This window comes from Schistocerca americana, chromosome 4 (assembly GCF_021461395.2).
Source record: "Schistocerca americana isolate TAMUIC-IGC-003095 chromosome 4, iqSchAmer2.1, whole genome shotgun sequence".
Classification (NCBI taxonomy): domain Eukaryota; kingdom Metazoa; phylum Arthropoda; class Insecta; order Orthoptera; family Acrididae; genus Schistocerca; species Schistocerca americana.
The window spans coordinates 371,690,126-371,712,222 of record NC_060122.1 but is presented as its reverse complement, the minus strand read 5'-3'; the positions used below and the strand labels follow the sequence as shown (position 1 = coordinate 371,712,222).

At 43.0% G+C, this 22,097-nt stretch overlaps 1 protein-coding gene across 1 annotated transcript in view; it reads left to right on the top strand.

Moving 5' to 3' along the window:
* The window catches only part of LOC124612348 (glutamyl-tRNA(Gln) amidotransferase subunit A, mitochondrial), a 153,400-nt gene that overhangs the window by 93,782 nt on the left and 37,521 nt on the right, over positions 1-22,097 (top strand). Inside the window, exons 7-8 of the mRNA XM_047140501.1 lie at positions 12,663-12,880; positions 20,117-20,322. Coding sequence (XP_046996457.1) covers positions 12,663-12,880; positions 20,117-20,322 — 424 coding nt within the window. The remainder of the gene's footprint in view (positions 1-12,662; positions 12,881-20,116; positions 20,323-22,097) is intronic.

Genomic DNA, 22,097 nt, shown 5'->3' with positions numbered 1-22,097 from the left:
AACTGCCCATTTCTCCATGTTAATTGTAACATGAACCATATTTAGAGACAAAACGTGCATCAATTTTGTAATTTTACAATAATAAAATCATTGTAGATGATGGCTGTCACAGCTTCATGTAGCAGCCAGGCCATGATGTTGATGTGCGATCTTTGGAATCTGCTGTACCTGCTGCACTTTCTCTGTTTTACTGCATCACTGCCAATGTTCAGCCATCCGCGAGCTTGATTTCTTCAACACCATTACTCAAATTAATTTAACAATTATTTAATTACAGATTTACATATTTCCCTTCAAAATTCCTTCTGTTTAAGTTTCCTCACATGACTTTGCAGTAGGTGGGGGCAACAACTAAACCACTTTTAGATGGCAGAGGCATTTGACACAGGGCACTGAGAAGAAATGCTGAGACAGAAGAAATTAACATAAATTAAGGCCAGGTGGATGACAAAAACCAAAAACACATTGTAAGGCAGGTTGCCGCCTATGGATTTCTGAGAAACTTGTGTCTGGGGGGAGAGTCCAGATGATGTGTTTGCTGAAAGAGGCACTGAGGTCAGGACTGTTGTTTTGTAGAGCATGCTTTGGAACAGGATATTGTGTGTAGTCAGTGTACACTCTGTCTAAACCAATTAATTCTGACTGATAACTTAGTGGTAGTCATACCAATGTAGAAGGCCAAATTTTTTACAAAACAGCTGGTACATGCCATGTCATTTTTCAGGTGGCTTTCCCTTTGATAGTATATATTTTGCTACTTGCAAGGCTGGTATAGGTGGTGGTAGGAGGGTGTATAGGGCAAGTCTTACTGTACAGACAGTCACGGGATAGGAACCATTGGGTAGGGAAGTAGGTGCAGAAGGAGCATACGGTTTGACCAGGATATCACAGTTGGGGGGGGGGGGGGGGGGTTAGGGGGGCAGAAAGCTGTTCTAGGTGTGGTGGGCAAATTCTCAGACAGAATGGACCTCATTTCATAGCAAGATTGTAGGAAGTTGTAGCCTTGTTGAAGTAGCTGATTAATACATTCAAGATAATACTTAATGACAAGAGGTGTACCCCTAAGTTGTTTCTGGGATGGATCAGCAGTACCAGGATTGGATTGCTGGCTCAGAAAATCAGCTTTTCAATTAGGCTGATGGGGTGATGAAATCCAGTGAAGGGTGAGGTGAGAGCGAAGGTGTATTGCTGTAAGAGTCTGTATCTGAACAATACGTTCCTCTCGAGTGCCACGGCTGTATGGGAGGGAATGTTTGACACGGAAAGAATGACAACTGTCAAAATGTAAGTACTGTTTGTTAGTAGGATTGTTTGTACAAGTGTTTGCACATTTTGTCAACTTTTATGCCTTTTCTCTAGCTGCTGCTAAAATACATGTATCTTTATGCACAGGATGCTATTTTGATGCCCAATCTCACTGACACATATACCCAATGAAACTAATCACACTTCAGATTAATGTAATGCACATGAAACTGGAATGCTGTGGATTATAGTGACATGTTGCTGAAATGCATTGTGCTAATTAAATACAAAGGTGTGCTGTAAAGTAATGTCTCCGAATTTTTTATGTGAAAGTTTGTAAAGCTTTTTAAATAAAATAAACTTTCAGATGTTTTTTATTCTAGTCTTTGATCACAATATTGTGATCAAAGACCCGAATAAAAAACATCTGACAGTACCTGGATCACTGTTTGTATTCGCGACTATGTTGCAGCTTGTAAAACAAACTTTACTAACTTTCTACATCTGCAGTCACTTTTGAGTGTCTGATAAACAGCCTGCTTCAATACTTTAGATGAACTACACATCATTGCTATGTGGATAACATTATTTTTCCAAAGATATTTGAAAAATGTCTAAGCCACATGACAGTCATGTTTAAGTGTGTTCAGTCAGCAGGCCTCCACCTGAATATGAAAAAGTGCTTAGTCATTGCTCAAGAAATAAAAATCTGGGAGCATCCAGTGTATGGCACTGTAGTATGTTTCCATCAGAGAAAATGAGAGCTATCACAGATTTTCTGATTCCTTGGCACTTTCACGATCTGAAAAATTTGCTCAGAATGTGAATACACAACTAGCAATTCATAAAGGATTTCAGTATCAAGGCACATAACTTTCAAGAACTACTGGAGTGAGGTGCCAAATTTTCCTGGAATGTAATGCAAGAAATATCTGTCCTTGTCGTTATGGAAATGCTGGCAAAGAAGTCCTAGCATTTTATGACAAGAATGCTGAGACAGAATTTCATACTGATGCTAGTGGTTATAGGATAAGTGCAGTTCCAGTGCAAATTCAGGAAGGTGCTCCACAATACTCTCGAGTCAGAGAGGAACTATTCTACAACTGAGAAAGAGTGCCTTGCAGTTGTTTGGGCCATCAACAAGTTTCTGTCATATTTGTATCACAAACCATTCACTGTTGTGATGGACCACTATTTGCTATGCTGGCTGACTAGCCTGAGGAATCCATCAAGTGTACTGGTGAGATGAGCACTGATGACATCACTGTGGTATACAAAAAGGATGCAAACACGTGGATGCTGTGTAGTGATTCGAGAATTTCTGTGTAAGTTCTACAACCACTCAGCCTTCTACCATCTTGAACACGCAATATTCTGGTATGAGTGTGGGTTGGTAGAATCCTATCTACTGCGTGTCACATATTTGAGTGTGCAGGTTTAAAATCAGTTGCAGGAAGAAAGTAGACGCGGCAGGCGAACGGAACTGACAAGTACCTGTTGGGCAATCCATAGGTGTTTTAGTGAGTGTGTAAGGAAGAATCATGGAGTTTATATGCAGCTCTGTGCTTATTGAGTCATTGACTATTGCTATTAAAACAAAGACAGTTGAAAAAGAACTCTTCAAAACTCTTGATGTAACCTTGCTATACCCCCCTGCAGGTTCGGGGGTCAGAATAGGCCCACGGTATTCCTGCCTGTCGTAAGAGGCGACTAAAAGGAGTCTCAAACATTTCGGCCTTAATGTGATGGTCCCCTACGGGATTTGACCCCTATCTTTCAAAATTTTCTGTTAGTGCGTACCATTTGGGGAAGGACGCCTTACGTGGTGTATTATATATCCCTCTTGCCCTAATATCTGGCACAACCGATATTGTCATGGAGTTGGCCTTACACCGTGCTTCCAGCCACATCAGCTGCTGTGTGTTCCGGGCAGCATACATGCCCTCCATTATGAACTTCCATCTTTGCCCTCCTGACACATATGGATATTTGACACCCGACATCCAGCACGGTAGCCAGTCCGTTGTGGTGGGGTCGTCATGTACCCTCTTGGTGGTAGCCCCCTGACTGCACAGGGATCGCACTGCTGATGCCTGAGCTGCTACCTCCCCACGTATGCCGAGGAGTAGATGCCTATCCCTCTGGGGCATCGGGACTCCCAGCAAAGGCCATCCTGCCAGGTGGTCTTTGCTGTGGCTGGGTGGCGCCCGTGGGGAGAGCCCCTGGTCGGAGTGGGTGGCATCAGGGCGGATGACCCGCAATGAAGCGTGGTACATCTTCTCTCACTGGTGGGCCTCCACCAGCAGTCTCTAAGCGATCGAGGTCTAACCTCAACGGCAGGAAATACGAACCACGATCATTTCCCTCCCTGGCCACTCCATGGGAGGAAAGTATGACAAAAGACGGCAGTGGAGAATATTCACCCCGGTTCCATGTGTGTACGCGAGTTGATGGGGAATCGTTTATGTCAACCAAGCCCCAGTTTTTTGTGGAGCATTTAGAGGACAAGTTCGGGGAGGTGGAGGGCTTGTCCAAAATGCGCTCTGGTTCAGTACTCATCAAAACAGCATCCTCTGCCCAGTCACGGAGGTTGCTCAATTGTGACAAGTTGGGGGATGTTTCCGTTAGCATCACGCCGCATAAGAGTCTCAACATGGTCCAGGGTATTATATTTCACAGGGATCTTCTTCTGCAGTCCGACGATGAACTACGTGCCAATCTAGAACGACGAGGTGTTCACTTCGTCCGGTGCGTCCATCGGGGTCCTAGGGATAATCAGGTAGCCACCGGTGCCTTCATCTTGGCCTTTGACGGTGATGTTTTACCCGAAAAGGTCAAGGTGATGGGCAAGACGGAAATATGAGCGGCTACATCCTGTGCCCATGATGTCTACCTATGCCGCTGCTGCAACACCGGTTCAAACCTCTACAGTGTCGTCACCTACAGTTCGATCTCAGCTTTGTCAGAATTCACCGGCCCCCTTGGTTGTGGGGGGCACTTCACTCCCTGTTGTTCCTGCTCCATCTACTTCAGGAGCAACACCACCCCAACCTCCGGGGACATCTGTTCCCCTTTCCCAGCCGGAGAAGCGTGAGCCTTCTTCAGCTCCTCTCGCCTGGAAGGGGTCCCTTGGGGCCCTCCCATCCCAGGCTTTGCCCAGTGCCAAAGCGGACACCCGCAAGTATCTCAAACAACCACCGGTCGCTGGTCGTAGGGCGTCACGGTCGTCTTCCGTCCCTGAGACTGACCCGGTGAGCTATTGAGCCTCTCCCTAATGATGACATTGATGCAGTGGTTCAATCGGTCACCACCGGCATCGTTACTGCCGCCGAATCTGCCATTCCCCGTTCCTCTGGGTCCCCTCGGCGGCGGACTGTGCCTTGGTGGTTGCCTGAGATCGCTGCAGCGATTAAAGATCGCCGGCGGGCGCTACAGCGTCACAAGCGACATCCCTGCATTGAACACCTCATCACCTTCAAACGGCTGCGTGCGCGGGCCCGCCGCCTTATCCGCCAAAGCAAGCAGGAGTGCTGGGAGTGGTGTGTGTCCACCATTGGCCTCCATGTCTCTCCATCGCAGGTCTGGGCCAAGATCCGACGCCTCTATGGCTATCGGACCCCTGTCAGCGTCCCTGCACTCTCACTGAATGGAGCAGTTTGTACAGACTCCGACGAAATTGCCAACCGCTTGGCAGAGCATTTTGCTTTTAGTTCCGCTTCTTCCAATTACCCACTGGCCTTCTGCTCCATTAAAGAGCGGATGGAACGTCAGAGCCTTTTGTTTCGCACCCACCACCCAGAATCTAACAATGCTCCATTCAGTGAGTGGGAATTTCGCAGTGCCCTAGCCACTTGCCCTGATACCGCTCCTGGGCCAGATGCTGAAACACCTTTCAGTGGACTGCCAGCGGCGCCTCCTCGATCTTTACAACCGTCTTTGGGTCGAGGGGGAGTTTCCGTCGCAATGGCGGGAAAGCGTTGTCATCCCCGTTTTGAAACCTGGAAAGAACCCTCTGGAGGTGGACAGCTACCGTCCCATTAGCCTCACCAACATTCTTTGCAAGTTGCTTGAACGGATGGTGAGCCGGCGCTTGAATTGGGTACTGGAGTCTCGGGGCCTTCTGGCTCCGTCTCAGGGTGGGTTCCGTAAAGGCCGCTCCACCACCGACAATCTGGTGAGCCTGGAGTCGGCCATCCGTACTGCCATTGCCCGCCGTCAGCACCTGGTCGCTGTCTTTTTCGACATGCGAAAGGCGTACGATACAACATGACGTCATCACATCCTTTCTACACTTCATGGATGGGGTCTTCGGGGTCCTCTGCCGCTTTTTATCCGCAATTTTCTGTCGTATCGTACCTTCCGCGTGCAAGTCGCGGCCTCATATAGTTCCTCCCACGTCCAGGAGAATGGTGTGCCACAGGGTTCTGTTTTAAGTATCTGCCTGTTTTTAATAGCCATTAACGGGCTCGCTGCGGCCGTGGGCAATTCTGTCTCCGCTTCCCTGTATGCTGACGACTTCTGCCTTTACTATAGCTCTATTGGCATTGCAGCTGCTGAACGTCAGCTACAGGGCGCAAGGCGCCGTCTTGGGCTGTAGCGCATGGTTTTCAGTTTTCGGCAGCCAAGACCTGCGTTATGCATTTCTGCCGGCGATGTACTGTCCACCCGGAGCCACGGCTTTATCTTGCCGGCGAACTTCTTTCAGTGGTGGAATCACACAGGTTTTTGGGGGTGGTTTTCGATGCCCGGTTGACTTGGCTGCCTCATATCCGGCAGCTTAAACAGGCGTGTTGGCGGCATCTAAACGCTCGTAGATGCTTGAGCCACACCCGCTGGGGCGCCGACCGATCTACCCTGTTGCGGCTCTACCAGGCGTTAATCCAGTCCCGTCTGGATTATGGGAGCCTGGCTTATGGCTCAGCATCCCCATCTGCGTTGCGGGTGCTGGACCCAATTCTCCACAGCGGGATATGTCTTGCCACTGGTGCTTTCCGCACCAGCCCTATGGACAGCACACTAGTGGAGGCAGGTGTCCCTCCACTGCGGTTACGACGCCAACAATTACTGGCTGCTTATGCTGCCCATGTTTTTAGCTTGCCCGGGCATCCAAATTACCGTGTCCTGTTCCCGCAATCAGTCGTCCATCTGCCAGAAAGTCGGCCCCGGTCGGGTTGTCCGATCGCCGTACGCGTCAAAGAGCTCCTCTCTGGGCTTAGGTTTTTCCCTGTTCCACCTCCTTTCCGGGCACCTCTGCGCACACCCCCATGGTGTGTGCCTCGCCCTTGCCTTCGGCTCGACTTGGCACAGGGCCCAAAGGACTCAGTCCCTCCAGAGGCCTTCCGCCGCCGCTTTTATTCCATCCTGGCCACGTATCAGGGCTCTGGCATTGTTTACACTGAAGGCTCGATGGTTGCTGGTCGAGTCGGTTATGCGCTCACTCTAGGGGACCATTCCGAACAACGTTCCTTGCCGGCTGGCTGCAGCGTTTACACTGCTGAGCTGGTCGCCATCTTTTGAGCCCTAGAGTATATCTGCTCCTGCTCAGGTGAGTCCTTCGTTATCTGTAGCGATTCCCTGAGCGGTTTACGAGCTCTCGACCAGTGTTTTCCTCGTTCTCGTCTGGTGATGGCTATCCATGAGTCCCTGCATACTCTTGCGCGTTGCAGCCGCTCTGTGGTCTTTGTGTGGACCCCCAGTCACGTCGGTATCCCGGGCAATGAACGCGTTGACCGCCTGGCCAAACAGGCCACCAGTGAACCCACCCTGGACATTGGCCTCCCGGAGACTGATTTGCGGGCGGTCTTCCACCGCGAAGTTCTCTCTCTTTGGCGCAATCTGCCCACGTCCAACAAACTCCGTTCTCTCAAGGCGACGACGCGTGTGTGGCAGTCATCCATGCGAGCCACTCGCAGAAATTCAGTTGTTCTTTGTCGGCTCCGCATTGGCCATACCCGACTGTCTCACAGTTATTTATTGCGTCGTGGGGACCCGCCTCTCTGTCGCTGTGGGGCGGTTTTGACGGTGGTGCACATTTTATTAACTTGTCCGCTTTTAACTGTGCTCAGGCAGACATTTGCGCTGCCTGATACGCTCCCTGCCCTTTTACTAGATGACTTTGCCATGGTGGACTTAGTTTTGCGTTTTATTCGGGCAGGGTTTTTTTATAGTTTAATCTGTGTGTTTGTTTTTTAGTATTGATTCTGGCTTTTAGCCTCTGATTTTAAACTGAGTTTTTAATGTGTTCTTGGTGGTTGGCTTTTCCTCTTTTTTTCTCTATGGTCGGCCAACCACAGTCACTCTCTGAGTGTTTTAATTTGTTTTGTCTGATCTCTGTCAGAGTCTTTCTCGTCCTGTGTCGTCTGACGTCTTTCCTGCTGTTCGTTTTTTATTCTGTTTGGGCGGTTTTAATTTTTTGGAAAAAGGGACTGATGACCATCGCAGTCTGGTCCCTTTAATCCCACAAACCAAACCAAACCAAACCTTGCTATAGGCAAGACTTATTTGCTGATTTATGTTAAGAAAAGTTATGGTATCAAAGCCAACTTTCTTTTAATTGTGCTTTAATTTGTGACGTTCGACTGTACGAGGGACTTACCGGAAGTTATATATTTATGTTGAAAGTGAGTTTTATTGTGTATGAAAGTCAAATACATCGTTAATTGACGAAAGGCAAAGTTTGTATGTCTACTTGTTTTATAAGTAGAGAGAGTCTAAAAATTCCTGTACCTAGCGTTATTTGCCGGAGAAGAAGTCAAGAGGGTTTCCAGCAGCCGGCTATCCAGTAAAGAAGAGTGGCTGCAAATTCCAAGTAAGTCACCTCATAAAGAAGTGGAGGGTGGTTTGGGGGAATAAACCGAAATAATCCAGTTTAAAACTCACACTTTAAGTCGGAAACATTAGATCTGACTCCCTTTCAGGGAATTCTTTGGCAGAACGCAGTAGCTTGGATGAAATCTCAGTCATCACTGCATTAAGTGACATTGCTGCTGAACAGAGGGAAGGTCCAGCATTGCTGGAAACCATAGACACCATGAAGCAGGAGGAACCAACCAAAGGAGAATTCTGATTAATAGATAGAACATTGTGTAAAAGGAATTATGATCTGCTGGGGTGGAAATGTTTGCTTGTAATCCCATCTCATCTACAGCCAGCTATCTTGGTTTCCATGACATGCCAACTGGTCACCTGGGATTCATGAATACGACAGGCCTCTACGAATCCCTGAGACACTATTTCAGCCACTGTAGAAATGTTAACAATGGAACCACATGCTTTAATTACCTTCGGGCATCTGATACCGATTCTCGGGAGGTTCCTGAAATTGGCAATGGGAAACTAAGTAGTAGTCTGCACTGACTGCTTCACATGCTGCACAGTGACCAAAGCTGTGCCGACTGCCGAACCCCAAGAAATTGCCAAGTTCATTGTAGAAGACATCATTTTGAAGCATGGAGCACCTCGTGTCATAATCTCTAATGATAGAAAAGTTTTCCAGATGAGACAAGGATCAGAGGTAATTTCACGTTGCACCGTCATCCCCAGGATAACAACATTCTACCATACATAGACAAATGGCCACACAGAATGCTAGTAAGATGTTGACTGCTATGCTCTCGATGTATACTGATGTCAAACACAGGAATTGGGATATAATACCAGCTGTCGTGACACTCACATGTAACACAGTGAAGCAAGGTACTACAGCCTTCACACTGTACTTTCTGCTTCACTATCGTGTATCCGAAACACCAATGGATACACTGTTCTTGTTTCAACCAGGCAGTACTTAGAATGACCATGCAAATGTGTCATCAGGACCAAAGAAACAAGGCAGCTGGCTTGCATATGGCACACAGAGAAGTTGTGTATGGATTTTTAAGCCTTTGCAGAAAGTGGAACTATTGGAAAAGTTACTTAAGTGATACATTAAGCTGTATCTCGTAGTCTTTTGCTAGTCGAATGTCACAAACAGAGTCAAGGATTATACCCTGTCATCATGAGGACAAAATCACAGACACTTCCATGCCCTTCAAATGAAGACTTACTATAGTCCTTAGGCGCAAATCAATGATAGAGGTTCTTTCTCCAGGACACTAAAGATAGACTCAACAGTAGTGAAGCTTTGATGGGAGGGCCTCCCTTCAATGCTCATGATAACGGAGAAGATCAAACACAGCCAAAATGTGAGGATCCTATAGTGCTGCTCTTCAGTTGAAGTGGGAATATTCCACAATGTCCTACAACAAATTCTGCATTTTTGAACTGATAGTGGCCAAGAAAAAAATTAGTTGCATTAGTTATGGAACACCTCTCGTAAATCTTGTACAAATGTTTATGTACTTCTCACCTTATCTGCACCCTGTACCACTGGTACTTAGAGTGTGTGTGTGTGTGTGTGTGTGTGTGTGTGTGTGAGGGGGAGAGAGAGAGAGAGAGAGAGAGAGAGAGAGAATAAATCTTGTCATTTATGTTCAACCTTCATTGGTGACAAGTGAAAATTATTCAGGAGCAGAGATATATTTTGCTCAAGTGAGCACCTTGTCAACTTACAAAAAAGATATGAACAAAAAAGATTAACACGACTTTTAAAACTGTGAAGCTAAATGGAATGTGTTATATCACTGCCAGGGTGGTATGCTATTACAGAGTGGGCCCAGGAACTGATTTAATGCAGTCGGCAAGTGTTTCAAAATTTTCTCCTGCATACTGGCATAGGATAGATAGCTCGTTGCAGTAGAAACTCTTACTATTTTGGTCAGAGTACCAGACAGAAAGTCCTTAGGCTACCACTTTAAAAGTGTTGACATTTCTCAGTTATTCAATAGAATCCATATAGAACCTTGCATGCCACTCAATTTTAGGCACAAAATGTTTAAATGTGACTCATGAGGTCAAGAATATTCATTTGATGTGGTACACATTTTGTAAAAATCTGATGACATTTCCTGTGATCTTTCCTGAAACGGAGTTAAGTTAACTGAAGTTAGGCGGCAGCTGTGGCCGAGCGGTTCTAGGCGCTTCAGTCCGGGACTGTGCTCCTGCTACGGTCGCAGGTTCAAATCCTGCCTCGGGCATGGATGTGTGTGATGTTCTTAGGTTTGTTAGGTTTAAGCAGTTCTAAGTCTAGGAGTCTGATGACCTCTGATGTTAAGTCCCATAGTGCTTAGAACCACTTGAACCATTTGAACTGAGGTTAACAGCAGGAAAACTATTCACTTTACTGGCAGACAATATGACAGAAATGTTTGCTGCATGTGTAACTGATTCATAAAGATATGCTTTTTGATCAGTAGGTAGCTCTAGCACCATCTGCAGCTGTTCATGAAATTTAAGATTCATAAGAGTAGGGACCACTGTATGATCCTGTAAAGTCTTAAGTGGATCACTGCTGCATCTCTTTGCAATATTCTCTCTTTGCAAAATGTGTAGTGGGAATTTTATCAATTAAATTTGATCACAAAGTAAAAAAAATTTAAATCAAATGAGAAAATTTAAATACCCTCAAAGACAAAAAATACAGTGCACCATGAAGGAATTACCCAAATCGGGTGGAAATCAGTATATGTGATGTGCATGTACAGACAAACAAATGATACAATTTCAGTAAAATTAAAGAGAAACACCTTCACTACTTCTTGCCACATCCCACTCTGGAGTACACTAAAAGTTTATTCCTGGACTACTCTGCATCCACAGCATCTGAAAATGCAATATAGTAACTTTAGAGGAATATTTTTCTCTTCTCCTGTGTTCTTTTGACAGTGGTAATTGTTCCATCTGTATCATCAAGCAGGTGGACCGGCAATTGCAGTGAAGTGCTCGTCACGTTTCATTATGATGGTAAGATCCCAGCAATGACTTAAGAGAAATATTTTTCTTTTCCTAGGTCCTTTTGACAGATAGGTGGATCAGTGACTGCAATGAAGTGCTCAGCATATTTCATTGTGATGGTAAGATCCCAGCACTGGCAGTAACGTGTGAAGGCTCTTTTACTAGTACGATAAAGGAAAAACACACAGTACAAGGTTTCATGTAATTTTTGTAACTGAGAGTAATTTTATCACCGTATTTGTATTTTGATGCCACTATGTTGGTAGGTGAAGTTATACAAGTAGTATGTCGACACGGGACACTGGAGTGTGTCAACCGACACTACTACTTATTGCTTTAAAGTTCGTTATGCTGAGGCCACATGATACTGCTCAGTTCTGTCACTTACACAGGACTTGGCCTGAACCTAAATTAACAATTCAGTCATTAAGTGATGAACACGATCTTGAACTCATCCTGTTTACCATCAGATATTTCCTCAGTTTTGGAATCTTTGCCACAAGTATGAAGTGATGCTGTGGGCAACATTTCACTTGCAGTCTACCTTGTGCTGGCCTCTGATCTGGCCACATGCAAAGTCTGCTTACTATGCCACTCTGCTCCCTTGGTTCAAACTTTGTCTGCGAGTCACTCTTTCATGACCATTACACAAAATATCTTTGCTCTCATTTTGTGGACTACTACAGGTACTGCATGCAGTGTTGCAAAAATATGCCATGTACCTGTATGTCACTGAAGCTCAAATTTTTTTTTGGTTTAAAGGATTCCTTGGTTTATGGTCAGGAGTGTGTTATTTTACTGACTTTCTTGAAGTTTAGTAATTTTAATATCATTGGCAGGAAATTAATTTCCAACAATAAATTTTTAACATAAGCTGCACTACTCGTAATGTTTGTCAAAGTTGCAACACCTATAGTTGAGTCACTGTAAGATGATCCCTGATGGGTATAGTGGGCTGGGTGCAGCAGCTTTGGTGCCTACTACAACCAATCATGTTAAGCAATTTTGTAAACATCTCTATAGCAACGCCTCAGTGTTGTTGGAGCTTTTGTAGGTGGCTACTGTTTTTGCCTGCAGCTGTTTGCGCTGTGTAGTTGAAAGCTGGCAGCAGGGCTGCTTGCTGTCAGGGATCAACCTACACTGACTCAACTGTAGGAAGATGTTTGTAACAGGGATGAACTTTGCTGGCCGAAGTGGCAGAGTGGTTCTGGGCACTTCAGTCTGGAACCACGCGACCACTACGGTCACAGGTTCAAATCCTGTCTCGAGCATGGATGTGTGTGATGTCCTTAGGTTAGTTAGGTTTAAGTAGTTCTAAGTTCTAGGGTACTGATGGCCTCAGCTGTTAAGTCCCATAGTGCTCAGAGCCATTTTGAGGGATGAACTTTACAATAATTACCACATGCCAGTACATGTGTCATCAGTTTAACTGAAGGAACATGCCAGTTTCCACCTTGCTGATTTTAGGGCTTCTACTGTTTGATGTACATATTGGTCACAAGTGATGTAATTTGTGTTGTAAAACACTTTTTATTTACATCTTGTGTACAAATGGATAAAGAACCATTTGTTATTTTATTTCACAGGTATCCTTACCACATACACAGCTGTCAATAGCATGTTATTCGGTTCTGAATCACACTGAAGTTGCTAGCAACATGGCTCGCTACGATGGCATCGAATATGGATACCGGGCAAATGAAAGCAATTCAGCTGAAGCACTCTTCGCTGCTTCTCGCAGATCTGGCTTTGGTGAGGTTGTTCGCAGCCGAATTCTCTCTGGGAACTATTTCCTCCTGAGAAGGTGAGATCTGTATTGTATGACTATTATCAGTATGCAGCTTTATATTATACTTCAATGTAAAAGTTATGTATAATCTAGAAAATGCAGAAAGTTATAGGAAAGGTAAAACTTAATCACGAGACACGGTTCATACAGTAATGTAAAAAACACTTAATTAGAAAAGTTCTGAAAAATGTTCAGCCACATATTGGCTCACAAGTTGACTTGTAAATAATCTTGCTAGCTGATAAATCAGGTTTATTGATAGAAATTATTTAAAGATCCAGTTTGAAGATTTTTGTTGGCAGCATGACAAGTAGTAGTGCCCGTAGTAGTTGGGAGAGTTTCTTATATTGTGCAGATTACTGCTACACTTCGATAATGTTGTCATGTAAATATTAAGCTAGCAGTAGGAGACAAACATCAGTTATTAACAGAACCAAAGAAATACCCTCAAAAGGTTCTCCTTTATGACATGATGCATATATTACGATGAATTAATGAACATTAGCCCATTAATCGCTCGTGGGTTAAGTTTATTTTAAACCTCTCTTGTGGAATATCAGCTAACATTCCTAACAGATAATATTCATTGAGCTGGGTGATTGGTTCATTCTCAATTACTGCCTCAGTTATACTATACACACATTTTCAAACACTAAATGATTGAATGACAGCATGTTGCATTGAAGAATGTTGTCAATTAATTCCAGTCTTTAATTCAGAAACAGCAGTGAAAATAGATGCAGATGTCATGGGCATGAGCAGTAGAAGCTGTTGTTAGACAGAGAGGAAGACATAGACGATGCAAGACAAGGATGATGTGGATGGCGAGCTTAAAGAAGTAATCAAACTCTGTGTTTTTATACAATTTAGAGGAAAATTGGCAGTAAAAAAATTGAAATTTCATTATCAGAATTGACAAAGAGACCAGAAAACAGTAGTGAGTAAAGTTATATTTATCTTTATTTGTGCTGTGTAAACAAAAACTGTAAAATGGTTATTGTAGGTGGTAAAAATAGTTTGTTTTGGTCAGACATGCAACTGTTGTTCAGTGACAATAAATTACCTCCTCTGCGAGCTGTTGTATTGACATAAGATTTCATGTGCGAAAGACTCTCAAACAACTCCTTAACCGTCAACCTGTTTGAGTTCTTGAGTCCAAAAAACAAGTAACTCCAATTTTAGGTTCAGCAGACACCACTTTGAACTTGATAATTTCCCTATACTGGTAGCAGCAATACAGGAGGTGTTCCTGTGCCCACACCACTATTTATTTCCTTTGAAAAATACCATTGTAATTCAGCAAATATTAAATTACCAATAAGACCTGTGGAAGCCAACAAATGAATGAGTGGACCTCGTAGTACTCTTATACGACAATCAGAAAGACTATAATGATGTTTGTAAAAACAAGATTGCGAACTAGGTTGTGAATGGGGAGTACATGAATGTCTTTCTCTTCTAATACATTAATCTTTAAATGAATACTATTTTCATTGAAGTCTCGGAAATGTTCTGCAAGAGGACAGGGTGCCCTGAGGAAGTGTAATGATAGTTGTCTTTTTGGCATTTGTCTGAATAGTGTTGTGCTCACAGTAAAGATCCAAACCAAATGCTCTTTGTCTTTGGATGCTTTCTCAACTTCCTATTCTTCCTTCAACCTCAGCACAACAGCACTTGAACATCTTCATCTTCCTGTTGTTGTTGTTGTTTTAAAGAAGGCAAATGGAGTTCACTGCCATATTTCAATAACTTGAAGTCAAAAAGTACTTAAGTGCCTTAGCAGTTAATCTCTGGTTACTGACAATTTATACCTCCTACCATTTAATGAGCTGACTCTCATGTGTAGCTGCTCAGTATGGAAGTATGAGGTTCATTCAAATGTGTGTGTCAGTGCATCTACCTTTGCCTTACACATAAGGTGGCACCATGTAACTGCGGGTATGGTAGCGCCATCTATTGGTAGAGAGACTGATGCATGTGCACTGTTTGATGTTGCATAGCACCAGAGTGGTTTCACACCGAAGAGAGGGTGGTGTCTCAAATTATCGTCCACTCTTGAACACACAGGCATGTAAGCAGGAACGACAAGGAGTGATTTGATTTTTAGCAGTGGAGGGAGTTGGAGGCTGTGAAATGTATCGACGGATGAAGGCTGTGTATGGTGAGTACAGTCTGAGTCGTTCAAGTGTTGTGGAATGGCGCAAACAATTCCTTTAGAGGTGCGAGTCACTGGAAGACGAGCCTCGTCCTGGACAGGCTCACCCTGTCATCACACCGGAAATGGTTCCAGACGTGAATGCTGTAGTCCTGGACAAATGCAGAATCACTGTAGATATGATCCATCAGTTACTGGGTATTAGCAAGAGCACCATCAACATCATAATGCATCAACACTTGAACTTTTGAAAAATCTGTGCGCAGTGGGTTCCCCACCAACTGATCGCTGAACAGTGCAATACTTGAATGGCGCTGTCTTTGAGTCATCTGCAATGTTATCATGAGGAGGAATACACCTTTCTGTTGCACATTGTCACAGGCAACAAAACATGGTGTCACCATTCTGAACTGGAAAGCAAGCATCAGAGCAAGCAGTGGAAACATGCGACTTCACCATCTCCAAAGAAATCAAAGGCTTTGCACACCACTAAGTTCATGATGCCCTCCTTTTTTTACCACAAAGGCCCACTGCTTGTCAAGTTCCTGGAGCAGGGAACCACCATCAATGCCCAGCGTTTTTCAAGCCACTTTACAGAACCTTAGATGAGCCATCAAGTCGAAACACTGAGGCATGTTGTCCAATGGCGTTATCCTCTTGCACAATAATGCCCTCCCACACATGGCCAGTGCGGTAAAGATGACATTCCAGCAGTTTCCCACTGAAACTGCTGCAACATCCACCGTGTGACTTTCATGTGTTTGGACCTCTAAAACAAACTATTCGTGGACATCAATTCACAGTGGATGGCAAAATGTGTGACTGGGTCCAGGCCTGGATCCAACAGCAATCTACTAGCTGCTTTAAATTGGGTGAAAACAAGACAACAACTTACGGTAAGCATCAGAAGGCTTTTGGAGGGGAGGTTATGTCAAGAGCTCAAGATTTTTGTTGGCATAAAATGTTTAGTGAAGGCAGAACGAATGTTGAAGATGAAGACTGCAGTAGACGACCATCAACCTCATGGACACATGTCTACATGGCCAGGCTGCATGACTTTGTACAGTCTGATCGAAGATTGTGCGTAAAAATGATTGCAGAAGAACTGAACTTTGTAAAAGAGTTCTTCGTCTCTTTGTCAACATTGCTGTTAATTGGATTTTGCATCACGATAATACACTATCCCATACTGCTCTGTCAGTGCAGCAATTTTTAACCTCAAAACAATTTTCAGTACTACCACAGCCACCTTATTCACCAGATATCGCTCTGTGTGACTTTTTTCTATTTCCAAGAGTCAAAATAGCGGTCAAGGGACACAATTTTCAAACAACACAAGATGTCCATAAAGCTGTGACGAGGGTCGTGGAGAATATTACAGAAGATGAGTGCCAGAAATGTTACCATCAATGGCAGAAGTGCTGGAAAAAGTATGTGCAATCAGAAGGGATCTACTTTGAAGGAGACAACACTAAACTTGACTAAAACTGTAAGCAACAATTTTTTTTTCACATCAGTCTCATTACTTTATTGTCGCACCTCGTATGACCCCTGCACAATGTTTAGTTCTTGTGAAATAAGTAATTGAAAGTGTTCCCAGACTTTATTTACACCCTGTATATACAAGGTGATTTACCACCATGTACAAACTTCAGGGATTGATCAGTGAGAGGATACAGGACAAAAAAAAAGGTCTAATGAACTTATGTCCAGAAATGCATGGTTTCCATGCTAGAGACCGTTTATTCAGTCATACTGTGTTACAGAGACTGTGGACTAATAGGTACTTACTATGCGGCCACAGTTACAGTATGCATGGTTTGCTCCTAGAGGGTGGAACTGTTCCTCATACTCTCTCCTGCTGTATTAATTGGTAATGTTGTGTGTGATTCACTTCTCTTGCTGACTCACCATGTTGTGGATGAGATACAGTGTTGTACATAATGGATCCATATTCGAATTGAGAGCTTGCCAACATGGTGTTTATGTACCGAAAGGTAAATAACAGGCAGCGGGCAGCAAGGTTGTAACAGGGTACCTATCCCCACTGACAACAACCACAGCATTCAATCTTCACAACAGTGTTTCACTGTTTGTCTGACACAGGATCATTTCAGGAAGCAGGAAATTATGAAGGACGCACGCACCCATAATGTTTGGGCACCAGACTTGGAGGAAAATGTTATGAACACTATGGAAGACAACCGCCATGTCAGTACCAGGCAGTTGAACTGCCACTACAGCGTTAGCCAGATAACCATGTGGAACATTCTCCGTGACAACTGTTACTACCCTTATCACTTACTGTGTGTACAGGCCCTACTAGCAACAGATTTTCCACATCGGGAGCAGTTTTGTCACTGGTCCTATTCACAGATGAGGCCGCCTTTACACGGAATGGTATCTTGAACTTTCATAAGTCATCTGTGGATAGTATGCAGAACCTCCATGGTAATGGTGACATCATATCATCAGCATCGGTGCAGCTTGAAGGTGTAGGCCAAGATAATTGGCAACTGTATTTCCATTCACGTTGCCTAACAGGCTGGAACTATCAGCATTTCTTGCAGGTGACTTTGCATCCCCTGCTGGAAGAAGTGCCATTGATGATTCAAAGGGTTATGTGGCTGATACATGATGGTGCTCCAGTCTACTTAGCTGTTAACGTCTGGACGCTTCTCAGTCATGTCTTTCCTGATCGATGGATCGGACGAGGGAGTCCAGTTGCATGACCATCTCATCCACCAGATCTCAACCTGCGCAGTTTCTGGTTATGGGGCCATCTCAAATTTATCATGTATGCAGAGCCCATTCCAGATGTGGAAACACTGGAGCAGCATATTCTTTCTGCCTTTGACACTGTTTGGATGCAGCCAGGCTGATGTTAACATGAGAGACAGAACATGCTACACTGCTTACACACATGCGTTGAGGCAAATGGAAACTATTTCAACACGTATGTAACTGTGGCTGCATGGTACGATGCGTATCAGAGTGCAGCATCTGTAACAACATATGATTGAATACATGGTCTCTAGCATGGAAACCATGCATTTCCGGACACGAGTTCATTAGACCTGAAATCATTGAAGCTTTGTTTAAATAACTGTTGTAACATTTGCTCCATGATCGGAGTTTCCAGTGTGCGCAATGCACCCTGTCCAATCACGTTTTGCATTAGGCATAAGTGTGGCAGGCAAAGAATGATTTAATAAGTCTGCAATGCCGTGTGTTACATTTTCTCCAAAGGAAAAAATACTCCCTGGAGGAAACAATGACTCTGTCTCATCTACTGTCATCATTGTATAATTTCAAATGATAATGTTACTATCATCTGTGTCCATGTTAATTGAAAAATATAATTAGTTGTCACTGCGAACAACATTTTCAGTTTAGATTTCATTTGTTGCCACTTCCATTTCAGCAACATCTTGTGCTTGGCTATCCTGCAATGGACTGGCAACAATGTGCCTATTTTGTATACTCATTTTTTGAAAGTTTTACAAAATAACAAAGTAAATGAATACTTTTGAAAATGAAATTTTATATTTGTAATTGTGAGGACACCACTACGAAACCTATTCAGTGGTGCCTCACTTATATGAACCAAAATACATTGTCTGCATAACTCAATTGTATGCTCAAATTTCTCTCCATAAAATTACTCGTCTCGTGTTTTACAAGAATGTTTCAATTTGGGAATAGGATTAGGAAAGTATTGTGGTCACTATTGGCAGAGCGTCCGCAGCTCAGGGTCTAGTGGCTAGCGTTGTTGCCTCTGGATCATGGAGTCCCGGGTTCGATTCCCAGACAGGTTGGAGATTTTCTCTGCCCAGGGACTGGGTGTTTGTGTTGTCTTCATCATCATCATCATTATTTGTGACAGTGGTTAAATTGGGCTGTGAATAAAATTGGACTGCGTAAAAGTTGGGACTTTGTAAGGGCGCTGATGACAGCGCAGTTGAGCGCCTCACAAACCAACAATCATCACTATTGGCAGAGATGCTACTAAGCACAGATATGCACACAGTGGATCATGAACTTTTCTACATTTTTGATGGCTTTTTCGCTCCTTCCACAAGTAATTCTCCAATTGATCATGTTTCAGCTTTTGCACATCATGTACTTTCCATCCTTGTTGCGATAACATAGTATCCCATTCATGAAACAGAGAAAGACACCAGTTAGCATAATAGAAAATTTACAAAGTTATATAATTTTTTTAAAATTATTACAAATGTGCTAACACTCTCCCGATGCCATGTTCTAGTGTAGGTCGCCAGATATAGTGGTTGGGGAGAGAAATAATGTGAATTGTCCAGAGCTGAAATAATTGTCCTTTATCCGCAACAAAAATTGTCCATCCGGAAACATGCCCAGGTATAGATGCATGTGTTTTAAGAATGTTGTGGCAGTTCTGGAACATTTATTCAGTGTTAATTCCTTTTAGTTTTGGCATGCGGCTTGGTATTTACCTTTTCTCCCCAACAATTTACAACAATGCTGGTGTGGCTATGGTGGCTATTCTCTCTCTGTGTTGACATTGTCTCAAGAAAGGTCCATTTAAAAAGGCAAGCCCTTACCGCATCGGGAGAAGGAAATTAGGACATAGCTCAGTAGTAGCATGAAAACTTTTAGTGAAGAAAATACTCAAAGAGTGCAACTATGTACTTTTCATAGCACCAGCTCAAAAGACCAACAGACACTGAAATTGGTGAAAGAAAAAAAAATACATAAAAAATGGATAGTTTTGTTTTTCAATTTTCTGTCAGCATAGACATAATCAAATCCTCCTACAATATCTTTGCCACACCAGGGACAGCGTGAATATTTGCGTACTTGTGTAGGTCATTTAAAAATCAACACAAAGATTATATGAACAATTCATGATAAATGTATTTAATCTCATAAGATCCTCTGCTGTTCACTCCACTGGTTTTCAGAGTACAGTGGTAGACGTAGTTGGATGTAGACTTTGTCTGCATGCATTTATGTGCAATGTGTATATGTGCAGTATGCATGTGTGCAGCTTTGCAAAAGTGACATTTCGTATACTGCTGACAGCTTGTAGTGCTGATAAGGATGTCGTTTTACAGGAATTACAACAAGTACTTCGTACAAGCATTGAAACTGCGAAGACTGATAGCTCAGGATTTTGAACAGGTGTGGTCTTTGGGTGTTGATGTGCTGCTGACACCAGTAACTATGACTGATGCTCCAAGGCACTCAGAATTTGTCAAGCTGGACAATAGACAACAATGCAGTAGTCAAGACTATTGCACACAGCCTGCCAACCTCGCAGGTGAGAAATTTTTGTAGAATTAAGGAAGATATCTTTGTAGCAAGTTGCTGTGCTAATTTCAATTTAATTCAGATTACCACTATATACCTTGTGAATTTCAGCACAATTTCTTTTTCACATCATAACATCGATTATTAACATAAAATAAATTATTTACTTATGTAAAATGAAATTTTTATCAGAATAGCAACTACAAGGACCATTTCATTTTGCAGCTGTATATAAATTTATTGTGGTACTTACAGAGCTGGTTCTGGTGTAATTATTCTGCAAACTACATCTTAAATTTTCCTTATTTTTAGTGTTGTGGGCAACTTTCATTATTAACTCACGTGAGATCCTAACTGAATATGATTTCTAACGAAACCCACTTCTTAAAGCCAGATTTAAGTTCTACAGCTTCAGATTTTTGTTTTATGCCAAATATATTCAATTGTAATAGTGAAAGAAATAAATGCCCAGAACTCTGTTTCAGGTGTTAGGTCCAATAAATAAGGTAACAATTAAATAAGGAGAGCACTGTCAGGTGACTCTGATTTGGTAGGTACTCATGACAACACAATAGTTTTCACCTCTCAGATTCCTTATGACTGGTAACACTAACACCTAGCCAACAAAAACTGTGCAGATGGGAAGTCTGTAATTGAAAATAACTTGAAAGAGTCATATTAATGAGAGTAACAGGACATAAGTTTGCATTAATGTATTTAGAATGATCAAGAGCAAGTCAGTGGATACTGACTTGCTCTTGATCATTCTAAATACATTAAAAATGTTTTCCCTTAATGTACGCAGAGAGGTTTAAACAGCTGTTCATCTGTTGAAAGTCATGAAACGATTTCTAAATGGCAGTGTACCAATTGAGATTACGACATCATAACAAGTATCTAAATGATTATACTGCAGCTAAATTGTTGTAATTGATATTGTTGCTTTCAGTAGCAAAATTACAGGCCAATATACTTAATGTCAGTTTCCAACATAATTCAATAGCATACTCTAAGTTCTAATATAATATATTTTCGTTGGAGAGAGAAGCTTCTGTCCACATATCAAACATGACTTGAGAAGACATCGCTTGTGTGAAACTCAGCTTGCCCTTGTTACACACTATATCCTGTGAACCATGAATAAAAGGCAACAAGCAGATTCCATAATCATAGATTTTCAGAAAGTGTTTGACACATTGCAACACTAAAGACTGTTAGCAAAGGTCCAAGGATACGTAATAGGTTCTCAGATAAGTGAGTGCCTCCAAGACTGATTGAACCCAGTAAGTTGTCTCAGATATGGGTGTTCAGCAGAGACAAAAAAGTTATAAGGAGTGGTCCAAGGAAGTGTCATAGTACCACTCTTGCTCTCTATACAGGGTGTTACAAAAAGGTACGCCCAAACTTTCAGGAAACATTCCTTACACACAAAGAAAGAAAATATGTTATGTGGAAATGTGTCCGGAAATGCTTACTTTCCATGTTAGAGCTCATTTTATTACTTCTCTTCAAATCACATTAATCATGGAATGGAAACACACAGCAACAGAACATACCAGCGTGACTCCAAACACTTTGTTACAGGAAATGTTCAAAATGTCCTCCGTTAGTGAGGATACATGCATCCACCCTCCGTCGCATGGAATCCCTGATGCGCTGATGCAGCCTTGGAAATGGCGTATTGTATCACAGCCGTCCACAATAAGAGCACGAAGAGTCTCTACATTTGGTACCGGGGTTGCGTAGACAAGAGCTTTCAAATGCCCCCATAAATGAAAGTCAAGA